Below are 12,499 nucleotides of genomic sequence, written 5' to 3'. Positions count from 1 at the left end.
GAGACTTGCAGCTGTAATTGCTGCACAAGGTGGCACCTTCATAGTATTGACTTTGGGAGGGGGGGTGAATTAGTTACATGCTCAAATTTTCTGTTTTTTTTTGTCTTATTTCTTGTTTGTTTCACAATAAAAAAAATGTGCATCTTCAAAGTGGTATTCATGTTGCTTAAATCAAATGATACAACACCCCCCAAAATCAATTTTAATTCCAGGTTGTAAGGCAACAAAATAGGACAAATGCCAAGGGGGTGAATACTTTAGCAAGCCACTGTCGGCCCTCCCCTATTCCCAGGATGCAAGCATGCGTAATAACAAATCAACATTCTATATAAATATATGAACCTGGTGAAATTCAAAGTATTTTAACAACTGTTATACTTCTAGTTTTAATCAAGTTTGATCATAAAGTTACTGGTCCCCTCCCCCACATCAAACACTTGGAATCATAATTAAGGGGACAAGGTGACATCATCGTAACTCTCATTTGAATACACCAATAGTAACATGATAGTCTCTACCTATTTTAAATAAGTACCGCCTTGTAACCAACATTGGAGAAGGCATGTTTGCAGAGGGGAGTGGTTTATATAGCTAGATAGCTACTCTACTGGTGCCAAAATGTAACTGTAGGGTGTCAGCAAATATAACTAAAAGTTGACCCTATTCATCTATGGCAAAGATACTTATATGTTTCTCCTTTCATCGGTGTCTGGTGTTAGCTAGTTACTGGCTAGCTAGGTGTTCAGCCAGCATGGAACAGAAGGGTTCGTTAAAAGCTCTGACGTCAAGTCAACACATTGATCAGTGCTGCTGTGAACTGTATCATAAGAGATATGCCAAAAGGGAGATGTGTGTATATATATTCAAAAAACGATTTAATTGATGCAATTTCTGTTACTTTTCAGAATGACATTTTAATGAAACATAGTATCTTAGGCTCTCACTTGGTGAAGACCATAGGATTGAAAATGAGTGAATCCAACAACCATGTCACCAGCAAACACACACATGGGTGGTACTGGTAATGCAACAAAACAAGATATATTGAAAAGCACAGCGGGAAATAATGCTTAAATTCTGTTTCTGGAGGGCAAAAACATTTCTGTTTTGGGATTTTTGTTTCGTTCTTCAAATAATTCAATCATTAATGGTTCTTCAAAGACTCTAAATTGGATCCCCTATGGCATCGCTCTCAGTAAGCTTATTTGGTTCCAACTTGCACCTTTAATTTTTTAGTGTATTGACATGAGATAGTCAATAAACACATGACTTCATATCACAACTACTTAATCTTGGTGATGTAATTCCATTTTATTCATCTCCTGTCTCTTATCTCTTTCCCAACACTTCCCTCCTTCCGTTCTGGACACACATTCTGACAGCACATCCTCCAGCCTGTTACAAGTATCTCAATTACTTATGAGTATTTTGTCGTTTGTATTACATTGGGCAGAAGTACACTCCCATGTATTTTGTAGCAAGTGGCCCCCTTTCACCCTGCATTGGTATCAGAGACCTGATGGCACTCTGGTGTGATAAGAGAGTCTGCTAAATGAACTAAATGTATATGTGAAAATGAACCATTCTAAAGCATGATGAGTAGTATTCTAATGCGCTCTGCCCCGAAGCAGGGCCAATTATAATACCCAGTGTGCTTTCGCAGTTCATTTTGGTATGTTCATTTTCATGTATATATTTAAATGTTGGTCATTTAGCAGACACTTATCCAGAGTGACTTACAGTCAGTGCATTCAACTAAGGTAGATAAACTACAGTAGATACTACAGTAGATACTACAGTAGATAAACTACAGTAGATACTACAGTAGATAAACTACAGTAGATACTACAGTAGATAAACTACAGTAGATACTACAGTAGATAAACAACAACATGTCACAGTCACAGCAAGTAAAACGGATCTTGAACCGTCACTGAGAATGTGGTTGCCGTTTGGACCGCCCACTTGCAAATGTATTTCCGTGTTTGAAAATACAAAAATGCAAGTATTTGAATTAAATACATTTCAAAACACAAATATTGGGTTTATTTTGAGACGTTGATATTCTTTATGGTATTTTGTCATTTTTGCCCTTCCCTGTGTGTGCGTACGTGCGGCATGTTGACTGGCGGTGAAACGCCACAGTGAGGACACATACATCGTACCACAGAAGAATACAAGTGTTTGTTATTGCTCCCACTGCGTTCAGTGAATGACGAATTCTGTAATAAACACGCTTCTATGAGGTGAATATCAATGAATCTCCCTCTGGATGCTCAGTCATCGTTATGGAGAGAGCTGAGCACTGTGCGACGCCAATTATTTACATTTACATTTAAGTCATTTAGCAGACGCTCTTATCCAGAGCGACTTACAAATTGGTGCGTTCACCTTAAGACATCCAGTGGAACAGCCACTTTACAATAGTGCATCTAAATCTTTTAAGGGGGGGTGAGAAGGATTACTTTATCCTATCCTAGGTATTCCTGAAAGAGGTGGGGTTTCAGGTGTCTCCGGAAGGTGGTGATTGACTCCGCTGTCCTGGCGTCGTGAGGGAGTTTGTTCCACCATTGGGGGGCCAGAGCAGCGAACAGTTTTGACTGGGCTGCGCGGGAACTGTACTTCCTCAGTGGTAGGGAGGCGAGCAGGCCAGAGGTGGATGAACGCAGTGCCCTTGTTTGGGTGTAGGGCCTGATCAGAGCCTGGAGGTACTGAGGTGCCGTTCCCCTCACAGCTCCGTAGGCAAGCACCATGGTCTTGTAGCGGATGCGAGCTTCAACTGGAAGCCAGTGGAGAGAGCGGAGGAGCGGGGTGACGTGAGAGAACTTGGGAAGGTTGAACACCAGACGGGCTGCGGCGTTCTGGATGAGTTGTAGGGGTTTAATGGCACAGGCAGGGAGCCCAGCCAACAGCGAGTTGCAGTAATCCAGACGGGAAATGACAAGTGCCTGGATTAGGACCTGCGCTGCTTCCTGTGTGAGGCAGGGTCGTACTCTGCGGATGTTGTAGAGCATGAACCTACAAGAACGGGCCACCGCCTTGATGTTAGTTGAGAACTACAGGGTGTTGTCCAGGATCACGCCAAGGTTCTTAGCGCTCTGGGAGGAGGACACAATGGAGTTGTCAACCGTGATGGCGAGATCATGGAACGGGCAGTCCTTCCCCGGGAGGAAGAGCAGCTCCGTCTTGCCGAGGTTCAGCTTGAGGTGGTGATCCGTCATCCACACTGATATGTCTGCCAGACATGCAGAGATGCGATTCGCCACCTGGTCATCAGAAGGGGAAAGGAGAAGATTAATTGTGTGTCGTCTGCATAGCAATGATAGGAGAGACCATGTGAGGTTATGACAGAGCCAAGTGACTTGGTGTATAGCGAGAATAGGAGAGGGCCTAGAACAGAGCCCTGGGGACGCCAGTGGTGAGAGCGCGTGGTGAGGAGACAGATTCTCGCCACGCCACCTGGTAGGAGTGACCTGTCAGGTAGGACGCAATCCAAGCGTGGGCCGCGCCGGAGATGCCCAACTCGGAGAGGGTGGAGAGGAGGATCTGATGGTTCACAGTATCGAAGGCAGCCGATAGGTCTAGAAGGATGAGAGCAGAGGAGAGAGAGTTAGCTTTAGCAGTGCGGAGGGCCTCCGTGATACAGAGAAGAGCAGTCTCAGTTGAATGACTAGTCTTGAAACCTGACTGATTTGGATCAAGAAGGTCATTCTGAGAGAGATAGCGGGAGAGCTGGCCAAGGACGGCACGTTCAAGAGTTTTGGAGAGAAAAGAAAGAAGGGATACTGGTCTGTAGTTGTTGACATCGGAGGGATCGAGTGTAGGTTTTTTCAGAAGGGTGCAACTCTCGCTCTCTTGAAGACAGAAGGGACGTAGCCAGCGGTCAGGGATGAGTTGATGAGCGAGGTGAGGTAAGGGAGAAGGTCTCCGGAAATGGTCTGGAGAAGAGAGGAGGGAATAGGGTCAAGCGGGCAGGTTGTTGGGCGCCGGCCGTCACAAGACGCGAGATTTCATCTGGAGAGAGAGGGAGAAAGAGGTCAGAGCACAGGGTAGGGCAGTGTGAGCAGAACCAGCGGTGTCGTTTGACTTAGCAAACGAGGATCGGATGTCGTCGACCTTCTTTTCAAAATGGTTGACGAAGTCATCTGCAGAGAGGGAGGAGGGGGGAGGAGGATTCAGGAGGGAGGAGAAGGTGGCAAAGAGCTTCCTAGGGTTAGAGGCAGATGCTTGGACTTTAGAGTGGTAGAAAGTGGCTTTAGCAGCAGAGACAGAAGAGGAAAATGTAGAGAGGAGGGAGTGAAAGGATGCCAGGTCCGCAGGGAGGCGAGTTTTCCTCCATTTCCGCTCGGCTGCCCGGAGCCCTGTTCTGTGAGCTCGCAATGAGTCGTCGAGCCACGGAGCAGGAGGGGAGGACCGAGCCGGCCTGGAGGATAGGGGACATAGAGAATCAAGGGATGCAGAAAGGGAGGAGAGGAGGGTTGAGGAGGCAGAATCAGGAGATAGGTTGGAGAAGGTTTGAGCAGAGGGAAGAGATGATAGGATGGAAGAGGAGAGAGTAGCGGGGGAGAGAGAGCGAAGATTGGGACGGCGCGATACCATCCGAGTAGGGGCAGTGTGGGAAGTGTTGGATGAGAGCAAGAGGGAAAAGGATACAAGGTAGTGGTCGGAGACTTGGAGGGGAGTTGCAGTGAGGTTAGTGGAAGAACAGCATCTAGTAAAGATTATGAATAGATTATTAATTATGGAACGGTGGTGCAGCACAGAGGCAATTAATGACTTTAATAGGCCTATAAGCAAGCACGCACGCATACACACACAGGAATGGAAAATACCATTAAGATCAATGTATCAAAATGAACTAGAATGTAATTGTATTTTGGTAATGTATTCAATTAAAATGCATGTGTTTTGTATTTTACAACACAAAATTACGTTTGCAAGTAGCCGGCCCGAACAGCAACAACATTCTCAGTAACGGATACAAAAACATTTACTTGCTATGACTGTGATGCAGTATGTTGTTTCAGTCAATCAATCAAATATATTTATAAAGCCCTTCTTACGTCAGGTGATGTCACAAAGTGCTGTACAGAAACCCAGCCTAAAACCACAAACAGCAAGCAATGAAGGTGTAGAAGAACGGCGGCTAGGAAAAACTCCCTAGAAAGAAACCTAGAGAGGAACTAGGCCATGAGGGGTGGGCCAGTCCTCTTCTGGCTGTGCCAGGTGGAGATTAGAACAGAACATGGCCAAGATGTTCAAATGTTCATAGATGACCAGCAGGGAGAAACGTTTATCTACCTTAGTTGAGCAAGTCACTCTAGATAAGTGTCTGCTAAATAACCAAATTGTAAATGTGTATGTGAAAATGAACATACCAAAATGAACTGCAAAGCACACTGGGTATTATTATTGGCCTTGTTTCGGGACGGAGCTCATTAGAATAATACTCAGCATGCTTTGCAATTGTTCATTTTTACATATTCATTTATCATTTATATTTAGTTAGTTTAGCAGATGCTCTTATCACACCATAGTGCCATCAGACTTTTGATACAAAATGTGAACTACATTTTTTTTACATGGTATAGAAACGTATTTTGTATTTTGACAATACAAATAACAGAATTACTGTATTTTGAAAATACAAAATACATTGGACTGTAGTTCAGCCCAGTGTAATTCATATGACAAAATATTCAAAAGTAATTGAAATACGTATTTCAAATACATGTAATAGACATTCTTCCCATCTCCCACACACACACACACACACACACACACACACACACACACACACACACACACACACACACACACACACACACAGAGCTTATACAGTTCCAAGTGTAAGTCTACACACCCCTTGCACAGTCTTAATTCTATTTTAAAAGAGAATCAATTAGATTTTCTTCAGACTGATGTACACAACCTACTTCACATTTTCAAAGTGAAAGAAAAAGTCTAGAACATTTTCCATGTTTTGATTGCGTACACTGAATTTGACAGTAGCTCACGGGCATCTCAGTGGCAAATATATGTCTGTATTTCGTATTACAGTACAATTACTGGAATATAAATACGGTATTAAAGAAAGTACTGTGTAATGACACACAGTACAATAGCGTAAAAAATAGGTGAAGTATTTACACATTACAATATATATTAATGAATATTCAGTGTTTTATATCACTTGCACTTCTATAGACCTTCCAAAGTGGCAGCAACTAGCAGAATGGCTTTCGTAAGTGTTGAGTGTTCCTGAATGGTCTAATCTCAGTCCTGAGTTAAATCTGTTTGAAAATCTGGGTGGGACTATTGAATATTGAATATTGCTGTCATGACTCCGAAACCAAATTTAATGAGCTTGAGCAATTTTGACAAAAACAATGGATAAATGTTGCCCTAAAGAATTGTGCAAAGTTGTTAGAATCTTATTGAAAATGATTCAGAGCTGTAATGGCTGCCAAAGGTGCTTCCGCAAAAGTTTTACATTAACTCTGGGTTGTGAAGACATAATTCATTTGGAAATGTTTTATAATTTTTCTCTCACTTTGAAAATGTGGAGTAGGTGGTAAAGATAGATAGGGAAAAAAACAAATTCATTCCCTTTTTTGATAACAATTTGAAGCAGCAAAATGTGAAGACTGTGGAAGGGGTGTGGAGACTTTCACTAGCGCCTGAATGTTAACTCTTAGATGTTAAGTCCCCATTTGTAGGGGACTTTGAGTGGTTCTGGACTAGTTCCGACTGATATTTCTGTGTACAGCACACTCTTTTGAACGACACAACATCAATTGCCTTAAACTACCGAAAAGCGCTGCTTGTCCCGATACTTATACACTATTGCAGTGTTTGTTTGCATAGGAGCGACATGCCACATTTTCAGGCCTATCCAGGCAAAGGAACGATTTCCTGTGTCAGCTGCGCATGCAATAGCGCATATGAAATGAGGGAGTTTAGCAGATGCAACAATAGTAGTTTAATCTCGCAGTGATGTTCTCAGGTGGATTTATAGAGCTCAAGTTATTAAAAAAAAAAAAAAAAAATTGTGGAATTGAAACACAGACGGACAAAATCGTACTTAAAGTTGCAATGAGTCTGCACACATTTGAATGGCGACTCTGCACCGCTCAGTGGACGTTTAGGAGAAAAGTCTCTCTGTCGTCAGTTATATGAAATAATTCTGTCACTAAATATAACCATATTTATTTTACAGTTATAGGAAAGTAGAAATCGTGGGCACCCTATTCCCTATATAGTGCACTACTTTTGATCAGAGCCCTATGGGTCATATATAGGGCACTATATAAGGAATAGTGTACCAATTAGGCAGGGTTGGGGAGTATTGGGTTACATGTTTGTTTTTTAAACGGTAACTGTAATCGTTTACGTTACCAGCAAAAAATTGTAATCAGATTAAATGTACTTTTGACAAACTTAGATGATTACTTAGAGCATTACTTTTAAATTCAGAAAGGATGTCTGCGGAAAAAAAAATCTTTGACACTTCTCTGTTTTCTCAATGACATTCAAATCAGCATTAAAAAAAGGTTTAAGTTTGTTCCACCTGAGGGAGTTCAAGTCAGAGACCACTATGATGACACACCAAATGTGTTTGATGGATCGCGGGAAAAGAGCAAGAATAGGCTTTTGTAGGCTACATTCCAATCTGTCTTCCAATGGTGCGACTGCTGTCGGCCAAAGATGATCCAACTTGAATAAAGGCTTGGAGGTGAGGATGACAGCAGTGGTGTCGTCTACGGCGATACGGTTATCACTTATTATTGATATCTACATAGCGCATTGATGTGAATCACACTGCTGATCTCTCATTTAGATATTTGCGCCTTACGGATTGTGGTTGTGGTGGATGGCTGCTCACACATCTAAATATGTATTTGAACCCAATAATGGTTGAATTCAAGAAGTTTAAGCTGCCTATCAATCATTGTTTTTGAAACAGGTGGACAGCCAGTGAAAAAATGCGCTCTTACAACAGCTGCATAGTGCAGATCCCAGCCTATGGAATAAAAGTGGGGCTTTCATTGCTCAATCTAATTCATGCTGATAAAAAAAGATCCATAGGCCTAATGGACACATGCTCAAACTTGTACACTTTTGATTGACTTAAAGGGAGTTTTTACATCTATTTTTGGACTTGTAAATTATATATACCGTACCAGTCAAGAGTTTGGACACACCTACTCATTCAAGGGTTTTTCTTTTCTTTTTACTATTTTCTATATTGTAGAATAATAGTGAAGACATCAAAACTGTGAAATAACACATAAGGAATCATGTAGTAACCAAAAAAGTGTTAAACAAATCAAAATATATTTTAGATTTTAGATTCTTCAAAGTAGCCACCCTTTGCCTTGATGACAGCTTTGCAAACTCTTGGCAAAGCCTGTAATTCCATGAGCACAGCATTTATTTTTCAACTCGAATCATTGACAATAAAAAACAACAGAGTAGAGCTGGCTAATAAGTCCTTCGTTTTGGGGTCATGCTCAGGTAAAACAATTTGCCTAATCTATACTTCCAAATTTTCAAGTGCTATTCTTGAAGATCAAGGGGTATAACATTTATTGGAATGACTGGAATTCTAATAGACTTTGGTTTTTAATGTAAAGATATCATTTAAATGTTCATAAATGACCAGCATGGTCAAATAATAATAATCACAGTAGTTGTCGAGAGTGCAACAGGTCAGCACCTCAGGAGTAAATGTCAGTTGGCTTTTCACAGCCGATCATTTAGAGAATCTCTACCACTCTACCAGACAGAACAGTTGAAACTGGAGCAGCAGCACGGCCAGGTGGACTGGGGACAGCAAGGAGTCATCATGCCAGGTAGTCCTGAGGCATGGTCCTAGGACTCATGTCCTCCGAGAGAGAGAAAGAAAGAAAGAGCGAAAGAGAGAATTAGAGAGAGCATACTTAAATTCACACAGGAGACCGGATAAGACAGAAGAAATACTCCATATATAACAAACTGACCCTAGCCCCCCGACACATAAACTACTGCAGCATAAATACTGGAGGCTGAGACAGGAGGGGTCAGGAGACACTATGGCCCCATCCGATGATACCCCCAGACAGGGCCAGAACACAATGCCAATTTCTGGGTCGATTAAACCCATAAATAAAAACGTAGTCTAAATTGTGAGGATTATTATTTTCTAGCCAAAGAGAAAAAACAGGCGTTTGGTGAGAAATAATGACATACTATACTAAAACTAATTTACTCCTGGCCTAGATTTCAAATTTCTTCATCATTCTATTTTGACGGAAACAGACTTCCTGAATAACATAATGCATTATAATAACAACATAATGTAATCACAGAGAGGAGGAGAGAAAGAAACAGAGAGAAAGAGACAGAGGGAGAGAGAGAGAGAGACAGAGAAGGAGAGAGAGAGAGACAGAGAAGGAGAGAGAGAGAGACAGAGAAGGAGAGAGAGAGAGAGAGAGAGGGAGAAGGAGAGAGAGAGTGACAGAGAAGGAGAGAGAGAGTGACAGAGGAGAGAGCGAGAGAGAGAGGGAGAGAGAGAGACAGAGAAGGAGAGAGAGAGAGAGAGGGAGAGAGAGAGACAGAGAAGGAGAGAGAGAGAGGGAGAAGGAGAGAGAGAGAGAGAGGAGAGAGAGAGACAGAGAAGGAGAGAGAGAGAGAGAGGGAGAGAGAGAGGGAGAAGGAGAGAGAGAGTGACAGAGGAGAGAGAGAGAGAGAGAGAGAGACAGAGAAGGAGAGAGAGGGAGAGAGAGAGAGACAGAGAAGGAGAGAGAGAGAGAGGGAGAAGGAGAGAGAGAGAGAGAGGGAGAAGGAGAGAGAGAGTGACGTACATAACACAGCTTGTTGTTCTGTTATGGAGGATTGTACACACACGCACACACACACACACACACACACACACAGGGCCTTAGGCGTACTGAGTAGCATGTGTTCATTAAAGCAGACCTGTTCCACTGGGCCTCTCCAGGATAACACGACCCCCTTTGAGGTCGTGGTGATTGCAGGCAGGCAGGCTCTTGCATTTGGTCGGACACAGTAAACATGTTCCTGATGGTAATCAGTCCCACAGGGGTTGATCAGTCAGCAGATGGATGGAGACCGTGGAGGGATAGAGGTCCTGTGGTCTTCATAGACCCCCAGTCCAATCCTGTCAATATCGTTTTAGAGTGTATTAAAAGAGATCACACTGTATCGAAATACATTTAGATCAAGTGTCTGTCCCCTTCTCTCGTTCCTTCTTTCCGTCAATGTGAATGTAATACATGTATCACTAGCCACTTTAACTATGCCACTTTGTTTACATACTCATCTCATATGTATATACTGTACTCGATACCATCTACTGCATCTTGCCTATGCCGCTCTGTACCATCACTCATTCATATATCTTTATGTACATATTCTTTATCCCCTTACACTTGTGTGTATAAGACAGTCGTTTTGGAATTGTTAGTTAGATTACTTGTTGGTTATTACTGCATTGTCGGAACTAGAAGCACAAGCATTTCGCTACACTCGCATGAACATCTGCTAATCATGTGTATGTGACAAATAAAATGTGATTTGATTTGATGTGTATTCCTCTTATTCCGCTCCCCATCCCGATGACCCTTCTCTTTCCCTTGTCTCACCCCTTTTTACCCATTCCCCTCTCTCCCCTCTTCCTCTGTCTCCTCTGTCTCCACCCCTCACTGCACCAGTCCCTGTGTGCCCATCTTTCGCCCCATGTTCCATCCATCCAAGAATGAGTAATCGGGTTTGCTTCGCCGTGGTAACCACGCTCTATTTTAAGGAGGCGATACATAATTAAGACAGACTGGACCTGGAGGGAGAGAGTCACAGGAGAGAGAGAGGATGTGTGTGTGTGTTTATGTGTGTGTGTGTGTGTGTGTTCATGTGCGATTATGTGTGTCCTGTTTGAAAAACAATTCAACTTTCTACACATTCACTTCATTGCATGTGTTAATATTATGTTGTCTGTCCAATGCCGTTATAATGATATCATTTCTCGTAGAAAGAAGGTAAGCTATTTACTTTTCACAGGTTGCATAACACCAAAATGCATGTGGAGACACACACACACACACACACACACACACACACACACACACACACACACACACACACACACACACACACACACAGGTGTGAAGGTGCTGAAGGATATCCCACCTGCTTGGTGCCTGCAGATGAGGGCTAATGAGCTCACCCTTCAGCTTCCTCTGCGGGAGAGCTGTGTGTGTTTGTGTGTGTGTGTTTGGGTGTGTGTGTGTGTGCACACGTGTCTGCGTGTTAATCTCTCTCCTCCACCCACATCTCCCCACTACTTATATGGATCAGAGTCCTTTTTCTCCACTTTATCGTGTGAATCAAAAGATATTCCAAGGACGCTCGCAGCTTCTGAGACAATATGCTTGTTGATTAGATATGGGCTAGTCCTGAAGCAGTTGAAGATTGAAGCGATTGAAGATGCATGAGGCTGTCTCTCATGCATATCCCCCCTTCTCTCTCTATCTCTCTCCAACCCTCTCTGTCTCTCTCTCTCTGTCTTACTGCAGGATCTCCACTGACTCGCATTCTCCCAAGTTGCAGATCCGGAGCCACAGCTACCTGCGGGCGGTGAGTGAGGTTTCCATCAATAGAAGCCTGGACAGCTTGGACCCGGCAGGGCTCCTGGCCTCGCCCAAATTCCGCTCGCGAAATGAGAGCTACATGAGAGCCATGAGCACCATCAGCCAGGTTGGTGCCCCTGGGGGCGCGTACCTCCCCCTGTCCCATCCCCTAACTGTCTTCTGTCCTTACCTACTCCCAACGGTAGCAGGGGAGAGGAAACAACCCAAAAGAACCATTGAAAAAGCCCAAACCAACCCCAAACCAAAAACAATCCAACCCCAAACCAGCCCCAAATCAACAATCAAACAATCATTCAGCAACAATCCAATCGGAGCGGCTAATTAAACCAAACCATCTCTAAACATTTGGGTGTTGTTTTCTTCAGGTCTGATGATAGGAGTAAAATTCACAGCACTAATTAGAAATACAGCCCGCCTTTTCCCTGACCCCCCCCCCCCCCCCTCCCATCATCCTGTATGTCTGTTAATTCCTCCTCTGTAGACTCCAATGACACACATAGAGAAATATTCCAATTAGGCTCTCTCATTAGAGCTGAAACAGGACTGCTTTCATTTTCAACAGCTAGGACTGCACATGGACTGCGGAGTTGTCCTAAGTACTGGAGGCTGTTAAAGGGAGAATGGCTCATTGTAATGGCTTGACGGAATAAATAAAATGGTACCAAACACATATATATATTTTTTTTTAACGAGGCAAGTCAGTGCCTTTCTAAAGTCTTCGAAAGCCAAGTTAACAAACAGATCACCGACCATTTCGAATCCCACCGTACCTTCTCCGCTATGCAATCTGGTTTCCGAACTGGTCATGGGTACACCTCAGCCACGCTCAAGGCCCTAAACGATATCATAAC

General features: G+C 43.1%; 1 protein-coding gene across 5 annotated transcripts in view; it reads left to right on the top strand.

The window, feature by feature from the left end:
- Positions 1 to 12,499, top strand: part of dlgap1b (discs, large (Drosophila) homolog-associated protein 1b) — a 231,801-nt gene that overhangs the window by 121,821 nt on the left and 97,481 nt on the right. For 4 of the 5 annotated variants that reach the window (XR_003863768.2, XM_065019543.1, XM_029661523.2 and 1 more), the window contains exon 5: positions 11,574 to 11,754. Coding sequence is in view for 4 of the 5 variants with exons in the window: in XM_065019543.1 (XP_064875615.1) it covers positions 11,574 to 11,754 (181 nt within the window). In the remaining variant the exon portion in view is untranslated. The remainder of the gene's footprint in view (positions 1 to 11,573; positions 11,755 to 12,499) is intronic. The other variant, XM_029661525.2, reaches the window with a different exon arrangement.

Source organism: Oncorhynchus nerka, linkage group LG6 (genome assembly GCF_034236695.1).
Source record: "Oncorhynchus nerka isolate Pitt River linkage group LG6, Oner_Uvic_2.0, whole genome shotgun sequence".
Classification (NCBI taxonomy): domain Eukaryota; kingdom Metazoa; phylum Chordata; class Actinopteri; order Salmoniformes; family Salmonidae; genus Oncorhynchus; species Oncorhynchus nerka.
Note: the sequence above shows the minus strand (reverse complement) of the source record. Positions and strands in the feature narration are given on the sequence as shown.